The following is a 23,306-nucleotide window of genomic DNA, read 5'->3' as shown; positions in this document are numbered from 1 at the left end:
CAAAAAATAAAACTCAAGAAATAACGATTATTTTCCGAGCAAAAAATGTAACTTAAAACGTAATCATTATTTTCCGAGCACAAAATAAAACTTAAAACGTAACCATTATTTTCCGAGCAAAAAAGAAAACTTAAAACGTAACGATTATTTTCTGAGTAAAAAATAAAACTCAAAATATAATGATTAAACTTGATTTTTATAAGTAAAAATTAAAAGATAAAAATTAGCGCCGCTGAAGGTACTCCGAGTAATAAAAAATATATTGGTTTACTCCTTATGCACGTAGCATTCCGCTTTCCGCGTGATTTTTTGAGTTGAAATTTCAAAGGATAATCGTTATTTGCTGTCCCTGAGATAAAGAAAAGGATAAAAGCAAAGATATGAAAGATAAAAACAAAGATGAAGGCCAAGGTAAGTTTACCGATTTCAAAACCAAGAACACCGTTGGAAAGGTAATTCTGTAGATGAGGAGAGTTTTTATAGTTTCGAAATTGGTTTAAAATCGTTGTTTAAAAATTTCCATATGTGTGTATGGTTGTTTTTGCAACCTGTTCAATTTAAGCTCTTTTGCAGTTTTTACTTCGTATTTAAAATTAAACTTTGAAATAAAGATAAATATGAAGATGAAGAAACAAGTGATAACGATGAAGACAAAAAAAGAAGGCAAAAGTGAAGATAAAGACGAAAATGGAGATAAAGGCGAAAATGGAGACAATGAGAAATACATAAGAATTAGGGTAACTGAATTGAAATTTTCCATAAAAGTTACTGAAATTTATCGAATCATTGAAGTTTATAATTATCGAAATTTATCCATGCTTATTAAGCTATCACAACGTATCGAATTATTCAAATTGATCAATGTTTATTGAGTTGTCGAAATTTATAGACACAGAAACTTAGTTGTCGAAATTTACGAATAGTTATCGAGCTATAAAAACATGTGGGATTATCGAAATTTGTCACGTTAAAGAAATGTGTCAAGTTATAGATATTTATTGAATTATCATTATTTATAGACTTAACGAAATTTATCGAGTTGTAGTAATGCATGGAGTTCTTTCTACTAACCGAGTTATCGATAATTATTGATCTACTGAAATTGGTTGATTCATCGAATCGAAGTTTATGGAATTTTCAAAATATATCCATTAATCGAAATTTCAAGATTATATAAGCTTATCGATTTATCACTGCTTATCGAATTTTATCGTGCTAACAGAGTGTAATGAGTTATCAAAATTTTTCGATAGCTTTCGAAAAATGTGGAGCTGTCAAAAGTAAACATTTTTAAAGGTATCCAAAGAATTTACATTTTTGATTTATCGAAATTTATCGAGCCCTCGAATTTCACAGTTATTGAAATTGGTCGAGTTAACGAATTTTGTTGAGTTATATGATTTTAGTGTTTTTGAAATTCATCGAACTATCGATATGTATCAAATCATTAATATTTATCGATAAAGTGGAATGTATCGGGTCAATTCTAAGTACTGCTGAAGTCCAAAGACCTAAGATAAAAAAAAAATTAGTTTCGTTTTAGTTCCAAAGCAGAAGATGTTCCGGTAAGTTAATTTGTAGCGTATAAGTTTTGCTACGTGTTAAGTTAGAAACCCTCTCCAAGGCTCCTAAAAACTAGAAAAACTGACGAATTTCGACAGTAACTGGCACTCTAGTTTCCATTAAAACGCCAAATATATTACAAATTCGCATAGAATTAATAATACACATTTTACTTCTAATTTGTTACTTTACGTACTTTTTGTAGTACCATTCTACTACCGTTTTCGCAAAATGCGATCACATTCTTCCCCTTTCTCCTACTTCCAAAATAAAAGTCTAGATAAAGGAGTGCCAAATTTTAGCTGTCACAAATTACACAACCTTGTATTATTGAATCATGGGTTTTCATTAATTAAATAATTCGAAAAAGAAATAATAAAAAAATTTTGTAATATTTTGACACCCCGAATGTCAATTTCTCTCTTCGGAAAAACGATTGGAATAAATACTTACTCCTCTGCCGGAAAGTTATTCCTCGTTATTCCATAGTGAATAATTGACAAAAAAGTTATTACGCCGTCGCTCAGAATTTTCCAGGATAACTAATGCGGGGAATAAGGAGGAATAACGACAAGTCAATAATATGACCGTAAATGACTTTGCCGCTAATATGTACAGTGACAGTCAAAAACAGATGAACTTTATATCGGCGTAAATGAAAGATAATTTTTACAACTTTTCACGAAAAGTTTCTTGTTTGGCAAGGATGTCACCACAATACTTTATTTCACGAAGACAAACGATTATACAAAATCGCGCACGCCAAAAAGTGAAAAGAGCAAAAAAAAGTTCAAAAAAGAGATAAGCAATCTTTATTGCATGCAACTACAATACTCTGTAGCTAGGAGAAGCGTAACAATTTTCCTGCTATCTTGATTTATGACTACCCACACTGAAGACTAGACAGCCTTGGTTAGGGAAGGAGGTAAGGAGTTACTCTAACTAACTTCCCTGCAAGGAATTGTATCAGCTCAGAAATAGACTGATGAATTTCACATTGCGTTGTCATAGGCGGTGGCAAATTGCCCCCCTCTGAATAATCTATGTGAGATAGGGATGTGCGATTTGATTAATTAATGGAATTCGCTATTTTATTATACTATATGTAGTTGTCTCTTTTCAATCAAATATTATTATGCGATTAATAACGTGTTATATAATGTAAATAATGGCATATGGATATGGCTAATATGCAAATGTGTTGGTTTTTATTGACAATTTTGTAAGTGTATTGGAGAATGCGTTAGGTCGTTCTTGCTGGGTTCTTGCTGGGATATGTCTCTCATATAGGCCGCTGGGATGTAGTGGTTTGAAGTGCGCAAACCTTGAAAATGAAAACAGCTTCCCATGAAATACAATCGCCGTTTAGAGTCGACATAAAACTGTAGGCACCCCCTTTGTGCCACAACATTAAGGCCCACGCGACAAATCCGAGGAGAAGTTCGGACAAACACTAACATATTGTGTAAGCTCCGGACTTTATTATTATTACAACACGTAGAGATTGAGGTGTTGACTTAAACAGCGAGGCCGCGGGTTCAAATCCCACCACATGCAATCCTAACCATAGTACAAATTTCTGCACTTTAAAGCCCAATTTATATCGGGAAGAATTGTTACAGGCCATCCTTATATGCGTGCGTAAAAAGCTAACTCAAATTCCAAGATTTGTCTTGCATGACATTTCGATTTGACGTTTATGCTCAATTGGCATTTTGGCTCGACTATGAGTTAAAATTTTTTTCGGCAAACTTCTGTAAATTTGACAGAAATGCAACTCTGAGAAATCATGCACGCAAATTGATTTGGGCTTATCAAATGAGAAAAACTTGCGTGCGTGCGTAGAAAACTCTCGCCGGTAATATTAGGTTGAGCTGTTAATACCATTATCCTTCACTGAGAAAAAAAAAACGCGTTGTAAGAATGAATATTTTTTATTTGATTACCGTTTAAAAATGTTCGTATTTAAATCAAATGAAGTCTTAACAAAATGGATTTTTTTCATTATACATACACTACGTATGTACATATAATGGAAATATTCAATTCAAATACGCCCGTATTAAAATGGATCATTTTTCATTACACGGATGGCGTTTTGCACATCTCGGATGCTTTTTCATATGTTATTAAGAAAGTATGGTATTCAAAGTAGAGACGGGCACGGGCCGGGATTTTGGCAGGGGCCCGACGGGCCCCTGTGTAAGCCCGCGGGTACGGGCCGGAATATTTGCTGTCAGCACGAACTCGTGCGGGCCTGGGCGTTCAGTAAAATTTCATAAAAGCACGAAAAGGCACGAAAAAGCCCGTTGCTAATACTAAAAATTTAGATGAGCTTTTGTTTTTATACAAAAAAAAAATAGTACATATTTAAAACTCTTTTGATAAGAGAAAAGCAAAAAAAAGAAATATTTGGAAACCGATAGAAAATATATGATACTTAGTAGTTTTGTTTACATACATATCTGTACATAAAATACCTTCCACTTTTTCTACTTCCCAGAAATATATTATAAAAATCTTTGATGTAAAATATTGATTCGCTTAAGCAAATATACATATGGACATAAACACAAAATTAAAAATATGTACATATGTATACATACAATAAAAGTTGGCTTTTTATTTCCGGGCTGGGGCGTGTCCCGTCGTGCCGGGCCGTGCCGGGCCCCACTAAAATTCTTAAATTGCGGGCTTGTGCGTGTTTTTGAAAGTTGATTTTGCTCTCGTGCCGGGTCGGGCAAAGCATGCACAGCGGTGACAACACATACACACACATACATGGTATGACATAATGCACTAATCGCGCGCTGTGATGTTGATTCAAACTCAACATTTGAAAGCACCTTTACATGTATGGCTGTAGCTGAGTGTGCAAAGACGCTTGATACAATTGGTTGTCGCCAAGAGGGTCCGGGTTGAATTACCGTCAGAAGGAACATAAAATTAATTTTTTTCTTCTTAATTACGAAAAAGCATCGGTGCACTTCACAACCACATATTCTATAACGTATGTACCCAAATTTAAAACGAGTTGGGTTGGTGCTCTTTCATATGCGTATTTTTTCAATTTAGCACGTTGTTTTTAATTCTAAAATTTTTTCCCCTCAGTGGTGGAATGTGAGTTTATGACATTCGATACGATACTAGGGTTCTGGTACTCGATTTTTAAAAATATCGTTTTAAAACTACCGAGTAGAAAATATCGGTGTCGAATGCCAAAAGTATCGATATGGTATCGTATCGTATCGAAATTCGTGTCCCTACATACATACATACATATGCATGTATACAAAAATAGAAAAGAATTTATATATATATAGGCAAATCCAACAATCAGGTAACCTTTGTGTTATTTAGCTTTACTTTCATTGATATAAACTATATCAAGCTGCTTGTGTTTGGATATAATTCATAGACGTATACATGAAGCCTCAAAAAAGTGTTTAATCAACTTGTTGCATAACGTTTGAGTTATAGATTAATTCCAAACAATATTAAAAACAAGTGATTTTTTTATGTAAATTTTAAGAGGTGAAAAATTAATTATCTCATAACTTTTGAAGCATACCATATACTGGTTTGAAATTTTATGTGCAATTAGTACTTATGTGTACACTTCATATGTATCTAGTTGGTAACTAAAGTGTGATTTAAACAAGTAAGAAAGGCTAAGTTCGGGCGGAGCCAAACATTAAATACGCGGCGCAAGTATTAAATATATGTTTTTTACGTTTCCGAAAGCTACCGCTACATGGTAAGCCGGGGTGTATCAATTTTGAGTAAATTAGCGTCCTTAAATTTCGAAATATTGAAGTTTCAAGCATTTCTGAAATTTACCGTTATATGAAAAGCGGCCGTAATTTTAGTCCGATTTCAATAATTATCAACGTTTTGCTTTTATGTGGCACTATACCGAGTTTGGTACAAATTGGTAGAACGGTTACCGAGATACATATATGTGATCATAAGTGGGCGGTGCCACGCCCATTTTCCAAAATTTTACCACAAACGTATTTCTTGCTTCGCTTTAATATACTGATTTATCGAAGATTTCGTATTTCTCTATATTACCGTTATATGGGATGTGGGCGAGGTTATTGTCCGATTTTAAAAATTTTCGGCCAACAACTGTGCCACGTTTGGAAGAAATTGGTGCAGCGGTTACCAAGATATACACATGCAACCATAAGTGGGCGTGGCTACGCCCGTTTTCCGAAAATTTATAATATTCTTATTTTTCGTCTAAAATATATTGTAAATATCAACTTTGATTGAATAATCTTCAGTAGTTACTAAAATATCGCAGTTTTCGTATTTCTGAAAATTACCGTAATATGGGAGGTAGGCGTGGTTATTGTCCGATTTTACCTATTTGCAATACCATCCGTCCTACGCCCGAAAGAAGTGCACGTAGCAAGTTTCGTTAAGATGGCTCAATTTTTGCTCGAGTTATCGTGTGCACAGACGGACAGACGGATGGACAGACAGACAGTCACCGCTTAATCGATTTCTCTTTTCATTCTGATCATTTATCTATACATTTTGTCTATATCTATCTCGATTCGTTTTGCCTGTTACAAACAACCGTTATGTGAACAAAGTTATAATACCCTTGTTCACAAGTGCGCTCGGGTATAAAAATAACTAAACGGCAAGTAACGAAAGGTGTGTAACTCTACTTTTCACAATTTTCAAAATTTTCGGCTTATCGCGTATAGTTTTTGAAGCATTTCATTTTAAAAACTTTTTAAGTATGTATATTTTTCTACAAACAATTACGAATAATTTGATACCTTAGGAAGAGGTGTGCTTTCAGAATAAACCAAATTTTAAAGATAAAATATTCTGCGATCTTGAGCTTAATTTTTATTCCAAACACATCTTAATTGAAGACACATTTGGAAAATACGTCAAAACGATCTATATTTTTTTGTAACATTACATACAGTGACGAGCAAAACTGTAACATGGTGTAACACTTTTTATTTCAGCCACCGCGATATTTCCAAGTTCTAACGACTTTCATCCGTTTGTTGTATATTCTTGTTGGTACATCTCTACTCCCTCTCTCATAATGATTTGAAGTCAATACAACAACAATAAAAAAACCAGCAGACAAAAATGTAAATTAAGGCAGATGTTACAGTTTTGCACTCACTCTCAGTTTTGCATTTGACAGTTATCTATTACTTAGTTGGAAGTCAGATGACTTTTTTCTATATTGTAATTTATTGAAGAAGTGATCACCAGTAAATAACATAGTTAATCAGGAACCATAAATGTAAATAATAGATTTACTGCGGAAAGACGGAACCGCACGAAAAGTGGCAAACAGTTTTGGAATTTGCTACTTGAAAATGTTAAGACTTAGAAAAAATATAGCCTAAAGTGTTCCCAAGGACAAAGGAAGTCTGCTAAAAAATATTACGGTACCATATCTTGTGAACTTAGTAGCAAGTAGCGATGCAGCCACTATTACAGAAGCGCTTAAGGTATTAAACTTTAATGCAAATCAATAAACAGCGAGGCGAAGAATTGCCAAATTGAGCGCAAAGGCATCATAAAGAAGAAAAAGCAAATTTGATCATAATACATGTGCGAGTGTGGCAGCATTTGGCTGCATCGCACGAAAACCGAACCGTTGCCTATTGAGATATGTTAGGCCATTCAGAATGCAATTAAAAACATATTTTTAAGTTTCAATTGAAGGTTATTTGGTCTGACAAGACTAAATTAATCGGTTTCAATCAGAAGGCCGGGCATGGTATTGGATCAAAGACCCAAATCAAGCCTAAGCGCATCATGTACGGCAAACTGTGAATCACAGTGGTAGGATCTTAATTGTTTGGGGTTGTATTTCAAAAATATTTTTGGTCCGTTAGTATGCATTATGTGTAAGAAACAGTATCTGTTCATATTTCAACAAAATATGCAAGATCTAGTCGAAAAATGAGAGTTTCTGCTGAAAAATCACCCAAAACATACTGCATATGTTCGCAAGGACTGGATACAAAAGCAAAAATTTGCTATTTGAAATGACCTCCACAAACCGCGGACATAAATCTCATCGAGAATTTGCGAAATCAACTAGAAGCACAGCTTATTAAGTATCCAAGTCCGTATAATCGAGTACATGAGCTGTGAAAACAAACTAAGGATATATGGAGGATATACCACCAGAAGTTTTACAGAGAAAAAAATAAGGTATGCCAAATCCCACCCAGAAACTAAAACAAGCAAAAGGGTACTGAACATTGTGTTAGTAGTTCTTTTTTCTCGTTAAAATTGTTAAAAAGTTCTTAAAAATATATGAGTGCAAAACTGTAACATCTGCCATAATTTACATTTTTGTCTGCTGGTTTTATTATTGTTATTGGATTGACTTCAAATCATTATGAGAGAGGGAGTAGGGATGTACCAACAAGAATATACAGCAAAAGTATGAAAGTCTTTAGAACTCCGAAATATAGCGGTGGCTGAAACAAAAAGTGTTAAACCATGTTACAGTTTTGCTCGTCACTGTATATGCACCTGTAAAATGCTTCAAAATTTTTTTTACTACTTTTAATGAGGATCCTTCTTGTAGTGAAAATATTTCGAGCGTGGGATCAATTCAACTTTTTTCGACAAAGGTTCCGATAGTTGCTCTTACTTTATTGGAGCATTCTAAATTAAATGGCGTCCCCAGTTTTGCCCGATTGGCTCCACCTTTCGAGATAGCGGTACTTGAAACTTTGCTTAAATTTTAACTAATTTATAAAAAAAAATCCCTCAGTTTTGAAGATATTGTACTAAAATCTTGCTCACGATTGTATTTTAATATTACCTTCACTATCCCTTAAAATCATCGAAATCGGTTCACTTTAACATCTAGGTCCCATAAAACTGATTATTCAGAGACGTTGTTTTACGCTATAACTCCTCCAATTATATATATGATTTTTATTTTATATGATTTTAAAATGTTGGCAAACTTAAAAAAAAATCATGGCCGACAAATTGAGAGAACGGTTCTACCTTGCTATATTTTTATCATGCTACCAAAATATATTCAACAAAGTGTGATTGATTTCGACATTGCTTTCATAAGAAACAGGCTATAATGTCAAATTGAAATGAATTGTTAACCCATTTGAAAATGTGCTTTTTTTCAAATTTGAATTAAAAAAAAAATACACATAAATTTTTCAAGCAAAGCAAATTTTCTTAATAAACGTGAAATTGTTAAGAGATAAACCGCCGAGAAGAGCAAGTAAGTACATTTAAGTTTGGTAATAAGTAAATACGCTCGACTTTGCTTAAATATTTAATGTAAGGAAACCAAGAGGAAACGATGCAATAAAAGTCAGGACACGAAAATAGTGCGATGTTTTAAACCACCTAGTTGCGAATTAAGACGGCAGCGATGGGAAGAAAGCTTTGGTGTTGTACTACGTGATTCATCTCGCGTTTGTGAAAACCACTTCAAGGAAAGTGATGTGCAAATCAAACACTTTCCAACGAGCTCGTTTATACCCATGCGCAGTCCCAATGCCATACGGAAAAACTGATACAAGTGAGGATTTAGTACACGATCAGGATACATTCTTTTTTGATGCCCAAACTCAAACAGACGACTCTTTAGAATGCACGTTGCGAACAGAAATACTTCGGCTTACCGAAATAATTAAACCATGCAAGCAAGTATGGAAGAGCTTAAATTAAAACCGCTCGAAGAAAGGTCTTTAATGGAAAACTAGTTCACATGAAAAAAATTTAATTTCAAAATTGTTAAGCTCACATATAAAATTGGTAAAAAATGTAAAATCATACTTTTATAAGTGTCGAATAATGCTTAGGATAAAAAATTGAAATATAAAAATAAACGCGGAAAAGCATAAAACTAGGACAATTAAAAACAAGAAAATTGATAAAACGATTTTATAAACAATTTGTTTTATTTTATTGACAAAATATATGTGATGTAAGTAATGTAAGTAAAACAAAACTATAATCGAAATAAAGGCCTAGGACATCAGTGTTGATAAGATACATGCATCACTAAGGGTTAATTCGTTTGTTTATACTTTTTGACATTATAGTACCTTAAAAGAGAGCCGGACTGAGTTGTCAATCACACCTTGTTTAATACACCTTGCATGCTACATAGTACTTATTTGTTTGGCATTTTTTTTTTTTTACTAATAAGAAAAATATTGAATGTGCATACGAACATACATATAAAGAAAATTTAATTTGGTGTGAAAGCAAACTCGAAAGAAATGAACAAAGTTATTTATGGTGATTTCGTTTCTACCAAAAAATGTCGCCTTTTGATTGCCCCTTGCTTTTCGTATTCGATTTTAAAATAAAGGCAAAGGGTGAGAAAATTTTGTGTTCGTTTCTTAAAATGTCACACTCTTGTAAGACAAAAAAGGCACAATCTCTGCCCTGTGAAGCCTTGTTAGGGGAGATGGTTGCCCTGAAAATCAGATGGTTGTTTAAAACGACTATATTAAGGGATGCGTGAGCTATACAAGGACAAGAAGGCAAAAACAGGCCTTTTTACAGGGTTGAGTGTAACGTCGAACACATTTTGCACCGGGGGAGGGCAACATTTTTTGCAATAAACGAAATCACCAACAGATTTCAATAAATTTTTTTTGAGTAAACAGTAATTACTCAGGATCTGATTAATCAGAATCTGATTTATCAAATTATGTGATTAATCAGGATTATGATTAACTAAAATCTTGATGAACCGATTAATCGCACATCCCTAATGTGAGACTATTTCGGAACGAGTCAAGAGGAGAAATTCAGTGGAAATTTGAACTACAGAAAATAGAAAAAAAGTCATTTGAGCACAACATAAACAGTACCTTTATATTAAACTCGCCACCTGTGCATTACCTTCGCTGCTGGTTCGAAGGGACCGGCAAGTTTGAATTACATATATCCGAACTAGTTTCTCTAGGCAAACTGCAATATATACATACATACATGTATGTAATATACATCCATACAAGTGAATCTTAAAATTTGGTAATTTTTGGCTCACACTAAAATATTTCTTCTCAAATCGATGTCAATTGTGAGCTGGAGTTGATGAAAATGTTTACGCCTAAGATCGTGGTTAAATCGTTAGTCTTACGAAAAAGTGACTTCATGTTATATGTAGGCCTTTTCTTTCTGTCGAAGAAAAAATATAAAATCGTTTATTGCAAAAATTCAGCTTTCTAGGGTCCCAACGGGGCCAAAAGCGCTCTATTAGTTCTATTGGATCGCTCCATATTCAGCAGTCAATAAATGACTATTAGTGACCATTAGGTCAAGGTGCAGAGATGGTATTTTCAGAGATAGTAGCCGAGAGTTGTTGCTTTATTTTAAGCCTAAGTGGAAGGTTCTATCACCTTTTTTAATCATCATCATTTTAATCATTTGGACCGTTAATTTTGAATTCCGTTTGCGAATAATTGCAAAATATTTATGTTTCGGATTGCAAATTTTAAAATTCATTAGTTCGTATCATCGTTGGAAATACATATGCTTCTATTTCAATGATTTTATTTTATGTTTATTTTCAACTTTGTGTTAATTTTTTTACCAGCTAATACGACAGTAAAACAAATTTTTAGTTTTTATATTAGTCACATTAGACCACAACACAACCCTCAAAAGCTGTTTCCCTTATAAACATCCCTGCAAACCACTTTTTCAGAGTATTCTGAATTGTAGAGAAATTTTGAAGAATTCCGATTTTGTGCCGAATCGTCTAAAATGAAATAAACTATACACACTGCGATTCTTTTACGAAATTTCGGAAGAAAATCGTTAAAGCAATGAAAATAATGCTGCTATGTGAAGAATATATATACATATATATATATAATAAAATATAAAATATATATATAGTAAAATAATAATAATAAAATATAAAATATATATATAATAAAATAATAATAATAAAGATTTCGTTAAGATTTCGGGAACTTTGGTTTGCAGGGATGTTATTGGATTCGATGTAGCTTTGGTGAGTTATTAATAATAATTTATTATACATATATCTGGCCTGAGCTTGGACAGAGATATTTTGAAAAATGGTCCGATTTGGTTCATATTCAGTGTGTAGTATATTGAGAAAGAAGTCTAGATTCATCTACTAAATGTGTATACTTAGTTACCAATTTTTGACAATATATGGTTAATAATGGATTTCATTTACGTTTATCCAAAGCGTTAGTTAGTTAAAGGATTACGTATATAGTATTGGTGCATAAGAATAAATACTGTTTCGACACATATTTCTACTGTCTTCCCATCGCGGAGGAGTCCTTCCTCTTCCTCTGTTACCGCAGAGCTGGAGCATTTCTGTTCATTTCTACGATATGGCTGAGCCAGTTGAGCCGCTGTATTTTAGTTCGCTGCACTATGTCTATGTGCTAATGAGATAGTGAATAATGCATAAATTGATTTAAAACTCCCGAGACTTATAGTAAATTTTCAACTTCCGTTTGGGGGTCTTTTTGTCCCTCATTTGAAGTTAAATTAAAATAATGTTAAAGGGCTAAAATGTTCTACAAATGTTTTCAGCAGAAAAACCTTGAAATTATATCACAGTATTATCAGCTACATTGGGCATTTCCACTAGAAGGTCCACAGAGAAAATATTAAAAGTTAATAAAATTACATTGCTAAATATTTTCATAGAGAAACAAAAAAATACGTACAATACATTTATTCATAAACCATTTCGAGACTTTCGAATGCAAAGTTATGCAAGCGCAACTTTTCTTATTTCGATATTTCTTTTGCACATCTTATTTTGACAAAAGTTCTTAAAGATTTATGCATTGACTTTTGCTCTCTAAAATCTTTATGGGTACAATAATAATAAAATGCGTAAGAAACTATGCGATTGCAATTAACTGTAAGTTTTTGCTTTGCCTGCTGGAGACACTGATTAAAATTTAAAAAAGTATTCATAATTTTTAGGTAAAATCAAAACTATTTTTAAGAGACATCAATGCACAACATTCTAAAATTAGTCCCATTGAAATATTGCCCCAGGTTTCGCTGAAAGCGACGTTAGAAATATTGGTCGCGAAAACCACTTGTGTTTTTGTCCCGTACGAATGCTTGGAGCGGTCGCCCCTCGGTAGGCAATGGCAAACCTCCGAGTGTATTTCTGCCATGAAAAACAGCTACTCATGAAAATACAATCGCCGTTCGGAGTCGGAGTAAAACTATAGGTCCCTCCCCTTTGTGTGACAACATTGTATGTGTAAGCGCTAACCTTTTATAAGTTAAGCCTATTGTTAAAATAAAAAACGTTTTACATGACGGTTTTTTTGGTTTGAATCGGGGACCTTAACAGTTACAACTTTTATTAAAAAATCGCTCTTTAACAATTATTGTTTGACTATTATGTAATTACTCTTTAAATAACCGTTCTGACTTTTATTTTATAACAAATCAACAATTATTTTTGATTTTTATGTAAGTAATCTGCAAATAACAGTTATTTTTGATTTTTAAATTATATGTCTTAGATAACAGTAATCGAAGACTTTTATTTATAAAACTCATAAATAACAAGTAAGAAAGTCTAAGTTCGAGCGGAGCCGAACATTAAATACCCGGCGCAAATATTAAATATATGATTTTCACCTTTCCGAAAGCTACCGCTACATGGTAAGCCGGGGTGTATCAATTTTGAGTAAATTAGCGTCCTTAAATTTCAAAATATTGACGTTTAAAGCATTTCTAATAAAAATACCGAGTTTGGTACAAATTGGTGGAACGGTTACCGAGATACATATATGTGATCATAAGTGGGCGGTGCCACGCCCATTTTTCAAAATTTTATTATAGACGTATTTCCTGGTAAGGAATTGTTGCAAGCATCAATTTTGAATAAATTGGCTTTAATATTTACTGATTTGTCGAAGATTTCGTATTTCTCCAAATTACCGTTATATGAGATGTGGGCGTGGTTATTGTCCGATTTTAAAACTTTTCGGCCATTTGGTATCCTGTACCAAGGCCAATAACTGTGCCAAGTTTGGAAGAAATCGGTGCAGCGGTTGCCAAGATATACACATGTAACCATAAGTGGGCGTGGCTACGCCCATTTTCCAAAAATTTATAACATTCTTATTTTTCGTCTAAAAATTATTGTAAATATCAATTTAGAGTTAATAATCTTCAGTAGTTACTAAAATATCGCAGTTTTCGTATTTCTGAAAATTACCGTTATATGGGAGGTAGGCGTGGTTATTGTCCGATTTTGCCCATTTTCAATACCATCCGTCATACGCCCGAAAGACTTACTCGTACCAAGTTTCGTTAAGATATCTTAATTTTTACTCGAGTTATCGTGTGCACAGACGGACGGACAGACAGTCACCGCTTAATCGATTTCTCTTTTCATCCTGATCATTTATGTATACATTTGTCTATATCTATCTCGATTCGTTTTGCCTGTTACAAACAACCGTTATGTGAACAAAGTTATAATACCCTTGTGCACAAGTGCGCTCGGGTATAAAAATCAGTCACTGACTTTTATTTTTTAAATCATACTTATAAAAGTCTTTTGTATAAGTCATAATAAACTTTTGTTTCCAAACCCTTCTTGACTGCGAAAAATATTAATGACTTTTATACGAATGATTTAAAAAATAAAGGCCGGTGACTGATTTATATTGATGACTTTTAAAGTAAAAGGCACTGACTGATTTTTATACCCGAGCGCACTTGTGCACAAGGGTATAATAATTTTGTTCACATAACGGTTGTTTGTAACAGTCAAAACGAATCGAGATAGATATAGACAAATTTATACATAAATGCTCAGAATGAAGAGAGAAGTCGATTAAGCCATATATGTCTGTCCGTCCGTCCGTGTACACGATAACTCGAGCAAAAATTGAGATATCTCAACGAAATTTGGTATGTAGGTTTCCCTTTATCCAAGGTAGGTTGGTATTGAAAATTAGCGAAATCGGACTGTAACCACGCCCACTTCCCATGTAACGGTAATTTTCAGAAATACGAAAACTGCGATGTTTTAGTAACTACTGGAGAGTATTCACTCAAAATCGATATTTACAATAATTTTCAGACGAAAAATAAGAATATTATAAATTTTTGGAAAATGGTCGTAGCCACCCCCACTTATGGTTACATGTGTATATCTTGGTAACCGCTGCACCGATTTCTTCCAAACTTGGCACAGTTGGTGGCCTTGGTACAACATACAAAATGGCCGAAATTTTTTAAAATCGGACAATAACCAAGCCCACATCCAAATACAAAATCTATTCGATAAATTAGTAAATATTAAAGCAAATTTATTCAAAAGTGACGCTTGCCACAATCCTTCACCAAGAAATACGTTTATGATAAAATTTTGGAAAATGGTCGTGGCACCGCCCACTTATGATCACATATATCGTTGCCTTAATATAGAAAGGCCCTATCTCACATCGTCGCTGAAATGCACAAAGCCGTAACTAACTAAAATCTTTTATTGCATAAAACGATGTGAGGCCACATAATTCGATCAACTGCATCAGAATCAATTAAAACTTAAATTTTCGATTTTTAGTTAGTTACCACTTTTTGTAAATCAGCGACGATGTCAGATAGGGCCTTTCTATGTTAAGGCAACGATATGTAACTCGGTAGCCGTTTACCAATTTGTATTAAACCCGGTATGGTTATTGTGCTTGCCACATAAAAGCAAAACGTTGAAAATTATTGAAATCGGACTAAAATTACGGCCGCTTTTCATGTAACGGTAAATTTCAGAAATGCTTGAAACTTCAATATTTCGAAATTTGAGGACGCTAATTTACTCAAAATTGATACACACCGGCTTACCATGTAGCGGCAGCTTTCGGAGAGGTGAAAAACATATATTTAATACTTGCGCCGGGTATTTAATGTTCGGCCCCGTCCAAAATTAGACTTTCTTACTTGTTATTTATAACTTTTATAAATAAAAGTCTTCAATAACTGTTATCCAAGGCATATATTATAAAAAAACAAAAATAATTGTTATTTTGTATTTATAATATAAAAATAAAAAATAATTGTTATATTTTTTAATTTTGCATACAAATTGCGAATAAAAATTTGTTTTCAATTTGAGTCTCGGAAAAAAGAAATCGATTGGTATGTATCACTTAGTTGTAGAATATTTCCTTCATAGTGAATTTTCCATAACAGTTTTCATCAATAACGGTTATGTTCGGTCCCTGGTTTGAATGTGTGCGATGGTCATGTTCGACAGGCTGGAAGAATGGGTGTAGAAAACGTAAAAATGTGATTTTCGTATTTCACACACACAGACCTGCGCTCATTGTTTCTGCTATTTGCACATTTGACGTAGCGTTGACGCTTTTGTTTTGTTGCAGAAAACGCTCCCTTCAACGTTTTTGTTTAGGTACAGCTGTAAGTTCTTACCTATACTATGTACATACATATAAATATGGTTTAGCGAAGGAGTCAACCTGCAAATTCGAAATATTTGAATATGCAATCCAATTGCTCAGATAACAGTCCTGTAGACTCGACACATGAAGCCAAAGGCGCCTTTACTTGTCAGGCAAAGTTTGCGTGAATGAAGAATTTAATGGCCTTTCTCAGTTGTTTTTTCTTTGTTCACGACTTTTCTATGTATATGCTCTTTTATATTGTTCACATACATACATTATTCTTCCACTTTTCTTTTCGTTTTGCACACACCAATAGAAAAAGTTTTTTCATTCCTGTCAAAGGATGAAGTTGAGAAGTTAAAGCAAGAAGAAGAAAAGAAAATTGCAACGCTTCGTCGTGATAAGAAATCGCGATTATTGGATGGCTCCTCCGCGAATGACAACGATGAGAATGATACTTCCCTCGGCTCTTCTTCTGCCCCCGTTGCTACAACCATCGCTGGTGAACACCAAAACCTGCATTCCGATGATGAGAATTATGAGGTGGATTACAATTATGAGGACGAAAGGCATCTTATAGTTCACCATCGTAACGTACTTCGGGATACTATCGCCGAGTGTGACAATTGTGTTGCGGATGAAAAGAGGTGAGTGAATGTCATACAAATCAAATGAGCTTAACATACATATCTAAATTGACAAATATTATATCAAGCAATCAGCGTACACATATGTATCTGAATACATACACATGTACATACGTTGTTATGTGTGTGCGCTAAATGCGATGTGATATCGGTCATTTGCATATTGTTTATTTCTTGCATCTAAAACATCAACTTAAATTTAATTTGCATTGTTAATGATTTTAAAGGCTTTTGGTGAAAGTTTAGCTTTGATGCTTAGCACCTAAAAACATGTGTACATATTAATTTATAAAAATTTCACATGTTGTTGCACATATAAACATTTAATGCCGCATCGTTGTTATTTAAATGCAATTCTCACATAGTTTTTTTTTTATATCGTGCATCTTTGAAAATTGTCGAATTTATTAATTTGCCTTTTCCGGTAACTGAGGTACCTCTTATTTACTAGTAACTCGAATTTAATTGTGCTTTAAATTGGTTTTGGCTGTTTAAAATCAACACTTTTGTTTTATATATGCTTATGTTTCCCTATTTGGTTCACTGTTTACATAACTTTCAGACTATGCTTAACATTAATTTCCTATGGGATATTCTTCTCTTTTGCATTCATTTCTTTCGGCTCTTACTCATTTCTCACATCTATACATACACACACTTCCCAATGTAAAGAGACGAGGATGAACTTTATATAATTTTAGAGCTCTAATTGGATGTACATATATTGGGGAATATTCATAGTCGAAATAAAGTCGATAAATTGAGTTGCAGCTTTTTTAACAAATATTCCATTGAAAATTATTTCAAAAAGCTGCAGCTAATTTTAGAGTCGACTTTAATTTGACTATAAATACGACTCAATATATTTAATTTACTTATAATACATACACAAACATACTTATACTTAGAATATTTAAGAACATTAAATGATGAAGTGAACATATTGAGATGTACTGATTGCAAATTTATTAAAATAAACATTTTTTAAGCATTATGTACTAACTATGTATTTATGTAGGCACATATCTGTGGTCATAAGCAATAACCGCCTATGTCGAAAAACCTGGGCTCGAATCGTAACATCCGTTCACGGATCGAAAACCATACGAAAGAAAATTACGTGATACCGTCGGTCGTAGAAGTTGAATGGGATAAAGAGTACGCTCACGTATGTCATAATCCGAAAACGGCGTTTTTACGTGACGAGTAATACGATATCGTATGTGACGATTCGAGCCCTGAAATCTAGAAAAAAAGTTAAATATTTGGATTATATTGTTAGCCATATGGGGAAACAAAAATACTTTCGTCTCTAACTTTTTAAATAGCCTAGCTGGCGAGATGGGGTTTTCACACACGAATGGAATAGTAGTTACGGAATACGGTAACATATATAACTATAATTCTTTTTTAAGTTGACTTAGACGTTTATTGCTTATGAGCACAGATATTATGTAATATTACTCTAACCAATCAACTGTCAAATATTTAAGAATATATACGTACATATTGAAATTGATAATTCTATTCTCCTTTTGCAATAGTGAACAGATTTTTTTATTAGGTCAATTACAGCCTCTTAATATTATTCCTACTTTAAGTACAACAGCCCACGCATCGATGCCTACTGCCCCAAAGCACACTGGTCGAATAAGACTTATTGTCGGGACAAATTCAGGATTTAGAACAACCGTTTAGTTGTTTTATTTAAGAATAAATCCGGGCACGCAAATTACACAGTCAAATATCTTTCTGTGGCAGACTGAAATTTAGGGCTGCCTTTAAAGCTAACTTTTTTATAGCAATTTATTTTTCTTATTACTAATCTTGTCTACTGGCATATGGGTATTTCCTGAAAAGAGTAACCAAAATAAAAAAGAAATCCACCCTAGACCAAACATGATTGTTGATAAACTTCAAAGTCCAATATCCCAAAAAATTGCCATTGACATTTTTTCTGTAGCTCTTGTTATTTACGAGATAGGGGCAAAAACGAGAATTTCATGAAAAAATTGGGTTTGGTGGCCCGTACTAACTCGCTGGGGGGAGCCGGGGGGTTAAGCCGCAATGGGCACTTTTGTAGAGCATTCAATTCTGAAGAAACCCTATCATTGACCAAGATTATACCGCAAAATGCCTCTGAGCTGTAGTATTTGAAGAAAAAGAATCAAATTTTACGTGTATTTCGAACTGGAAATCTTTACACGCCTTGGACGAGCACTTAATGTTAATATTAAGGGCTAAAATTTTCAGGGAACTTGTTTTTAGGTAGTACCCACAAAATTTCGAGGTGGGAGTAAAAAAAAAAATTTTTGCCGAAACAAAAAGCACCCTAATGTAGACACACATGTACATACATATTTTTTTTTGTTTTGTACAGGCGTTGGGATAGCGCACTATCCATCAAGTGGCCCGCATTTCATCAGATAGGGGCCGTAGACTACAAAATGCCTGGCTTCTTAACGCCATTTCCATATTCCCTCATCCACATTTGTGAAAAGGGGTTCAGGAGCGTTTTGCCGTCTGTGCTTAGTAGAAAGATTTCCTGCGGAGTAAAAAACAAGAGTGAAACACAATTAATTTCAATTACTTCATTTATTTCACTCATTATAACCTTACTCTATCCGGCGGCGTTGTTCTTTTACTCTAAGCTCAGTCAGATTTCACTCCGTCTCAGACCTTAATGTCATTTACCATATATGAAAAAGAAAAGAAGGGCATGTAAAGAATATATGCTCGGCAGTTTGCGGTACACTTCCACATGAACCACACGCCATTATGTCATCATGACCATACTTGCATAAGTACTGCCTGAAACAGTCATTTCCACTCAGGAGTTGGGTCATATAAAAATCTACTTCGCCATGTGATCTGCTAAGCCTGGCTTCGATGCGCGGATGGCGTTCGGCCGCGATCTCGTGCTTAGAGAGGGCTCTGCCAGTGGATCGGGAGGTTGAATAGGTGCGCTGAATCTCGCTAGCCATTAGATCAACAGTCATTATACCAGCAATCACACTGGCCGTGTGGCTTAGTGGCACTACATATACGTAGGGCACTAAGCGGGAAAATCGAGTTTAATTTATTAGCGTACGATTTATGTGTGAGTGCATGCCCCCAAACAGGGGCCGCATACATAACTTGCGAATGTGTTACCTTACTCAAGAGCTTCTTTCGATTCTGGCTAAGACCTCCTAAATTTGCCATTAACCTAGTTGACGTATTATGGACTGTAGCCGCTTTCTTAATAGCCGTTTCAATGTGTATTTTGTATGATAACCTAGCGTATATCATCACCTAAGGTTCTTACTGTTGGTATGGTTTCAAATACATACCCATTTATATTCAAAGTCGTACTGTCTTTCTTCTTCCTGCTTGTTATAAGTACACCTTCAGTTTTCTGGATAGCTAGCCGGAAACCATTACGTTTAAGCCATTCGTCGACCAAGTTAGCAGTACTTCCGCGTAGTCAATATCATCCGCATAGTCAATTATTAGTCAATTATTTTAACACACAACAGGCAGGCGTAAGACTCCATCGTAAGCAATGATCCACAGCAACGGACGAAAATGTATAAAATTCCTCAACATTCTTACAACAAAGCTGTACTCTGTTAACGAGGGGAAAAATGGTCCAAACACGTTGGCAATATGATGCCAGCAACCTTTTTCCACGACAGTTTAAATGTACATATATGCACATTTTAAATTGAGTAAAATATGTCAGCAAGTAAATTTTAAATATTTACGAAAACTAGTTTATTCGATATATTTATCGAAGTCATATTTTATCATCTTTAATATGCATACTTTAACTGTATTAATTAGTTTTAAAATGTTAATCCTTATTTGCATTTGTCATCAGTGTAAAGTCGGAATTTTTATGCTCTCACCCTCTAGTATTGTTCTATACCGCAAAAAATATACCCACATTTTTTTATTTTGAAATAAAAAATATTTAGAGGTCGCTCAAAGCGCCCAAAGTTTTCCATGTATTTTATATGGAAAAAAAACTTTTTGTAGAAATGGTATATAATTCTTAAAAATCATCTCTATCGGAAAACTCTGTTCTCCCAATAATAATACCCAATTGTTTATTTAAAAATTTTTTCATCGCAACTATAATTTATAGGTCCACCAAAAACCCCGAAAAATGCAATGGGAAGACCAATAACAAATCGTGGGTATTAAAACATGGTTAAATAAACAATTGGGTATTATGTTTTACTGAAGGTCTCCTGAAGAGAAACAGAGTTTTCCGATCGAAAAATATTGATTTTCAAGGATTCTATATCATTTCTACGAAAAATTGTTTTTTTCCTATATAAAAATACATGGAAAACTTTGAGCGCTTTGAGCGACCTCCAACTATTTTCTGATTTCAAAATAAAAAAATAGGGGTACACTTTTTCGACATAGAACAATCCTAGGAGGTGAGAGCATTACAATTCCGACTTTACTGTTTTTGGACCACCCTTTACGCATACTATATAAAATGGAATTAAAACAAGTGAAGGAGCGAAACCGAACTTTATATACCCGGCGCAGGTGTCAAATATCGTCGTTTCAACTTTCTCTGATTTACCTTTGCATGATAAGTTAAGGTCTTTTTCAAACGTTTTCGATAATATGCAGAGTTAGACTTAATGATATAATTGAACCTAGCTAGGTACAAATCGATTAAGTGGTTACCGATTATACCTTTGTAGTATAAAGTGGGCGGTGCTACACCCAATTCCTAAAAGTCTATAGCAGTCTTATTTATTGTTAGGGGTTTATTGTAAATATTAACTTGAAGTAAATTAGAGTCCTCAGTTATTGAAATATGGGAGTTTTCGCATTTCTGAACTTTACCGTTATACGGGAAGCGGGTGTAATTTTAGGTCGATTTGAATGATTTTCAACAAACTGCTTTTCCGTACCAAGGTTATTAAGTGCACCGAGTTTGGTGGAAATTCATAAATCGGTTACCGAGATACAAATTTGTGGTCATAAGTGAGCGGCGCTACGCCCATTTTCCAAAAATTTATAATATTCTAATTTTCTGCTAAGTGGTTATTGCAATCATCGATTTTAAGTGAATTAGCTCATCATATTTGGGCGGGGTCACACCCATTTTCCAAAAATTTCATAACAATATTATTTTATACCACAATTCTCCTCCACATACTAATTTTCAACAATTTGCATCTAATATTTACTGCAATATCGCAGTTTTCGCAAATACCGTTATATGGGAAGTGGGCGTGGTTACAGTCCGCTGTCGCCCATTTTCAATACCAACCTACCTTGGATAAAGGGCAACCTACATATCGTTGAGATATCTCAATTTTCGCTCGAGTTATCGTGTGCACGGACAGTCGGACCGACGTCTTCTGTTTTCGTTCTGATCATTTATGTATACATTTGTCGATATCTATCTCGATTCGTTTTGTCTGTTACAAACAATCGTTATGCGAACAAAGTTAATATACCCTTGTGCACAAGTGCGCTCGGGTATAAAAACAGCAGGCCGAGGGCTTATATTCAATACAACCTATCTGCTGTATTTAAAGCTAAATTGTTATTTTGTTTTCAAACAAAACACATCCATTAACACCACTAATGATGAACAGATGCCTTGGCCACAACGAATATTCGTGCTTTCGGCTCCAGCATAGCTACTGTGTTTTGCATGCAGCCCTGGGCGAAATCATGGTTTTCATCATTCTTGTTTACAAGTGTTGCATAAAAGATAGAAAAAAACGCTAACACTGTGGTAAACAACTCATTCGCTTGAATGTTCCCGACGTCTGTCCACTCTTGTTACCATATACACATTTGTTTTTATTGTTCCCACCCTTGGCTGCTCTAGCTGTTAACAAAGGTAAATTTAATTAAATATTAAATATTTTGCCTTTGGCTAAACGTCCTCTGAATATTCACCTGCAATTTCGCAATATACCCCGACAAATATAGAGAAATGAAGCTTAAACAATTTCATTTCTAAACTGCGCTGTTTTCTCTTATCCCTGTCCATATCTGTTTTGCTTTCTTGAATTCTGAAAAACTGAATACCTACGTTTTCTTAAAATTCTTATTTCATGTCACACTTACAAACATATCGTCGTTTAAAGTGCAAAACCGCGTATAAACAAAATGCAAAACCGCGTATCAGCAAAATGCAAAACCGCGTATGTGATGTTTTAGAAATTATTTTTTAGAGGGTAAAAACTCTCATGTTTCAAAATGTTTCTCTTTTTTATAAAGCAATCGCATTTCTGGCTAGTATATTTAAGAACGAATGGATAAGGATTGAGCCAAGAGCTTGTGTGAGCAAATCCAATTTTTGGCAGCCAATGTCAGTTACGCGGTTTTGCAGAAGGACGATACGCGGTTTTGTACTTTAAACGATGATATGTAAGATTGAGAGGCCAAAATTGGAAACAATACTTTTTTGCAGATTTTTTTTTTTGCAAAAATTATGCAAATAAACCTTTTTTGTTTGCAGTTTTTAAACAATGTACATACCATACTTAATTTTTACCGCTTCGATAGTGTTTTTTTAAGCTTTGTAACGATATATAATTTGTAGGGGCGGGACATAAGGACTAGACGTTTTTCATAATAGAAAGCAAACGCGTCCGCCTTGCATTTTCTATGAAAGTGGAAAGTTTTTTGAGATACATATATA

At 34.2% G+C, this 23,306-nt stretch overlaps 1 protein-coding gene across 1 annotated transcript in view; it reads left to right on the top strand.

Moving 5' to 3' along the window:
- The window catches only part of LOC118738082, a gene marked incomplete at its 5' end in the record, with an annotated part of 312,005 nt that overhangs the window by 238,738 nt on the left and 49,961 nt on the right, over positions 1–23,306 (top strand). The window contains 1 exon segment of the mRNA XM_036469005.1: positions 16,306–16,636. Coding sequence (XP_036324898.1) covers positions 16,306–16,636 — 331 coding nt within the window.

This window comes from Rhagoletis pomonella, unplaced genomic scaffold (genome assembly GCF_013731165.1).
Source record: "Rhagoletis pomonella isolate Grant_MI unplaced genomic scaffold, Rhpom_1.0 Rhpom_scaffold_00004, whole genome shotgun sequence".
NCBI classification, from domain to species: Eukaryota; Metazoa; Arthropoda; class Insecta; order Diptera; family Tephritidae; genus Rhagoletis; species Rhagoletis pomonella.
The sequence above is the reverse complement of the archived record's forward strand: the minus strand, read 5'-3'. Positions and strand labels throughout refer to the sequence as shown.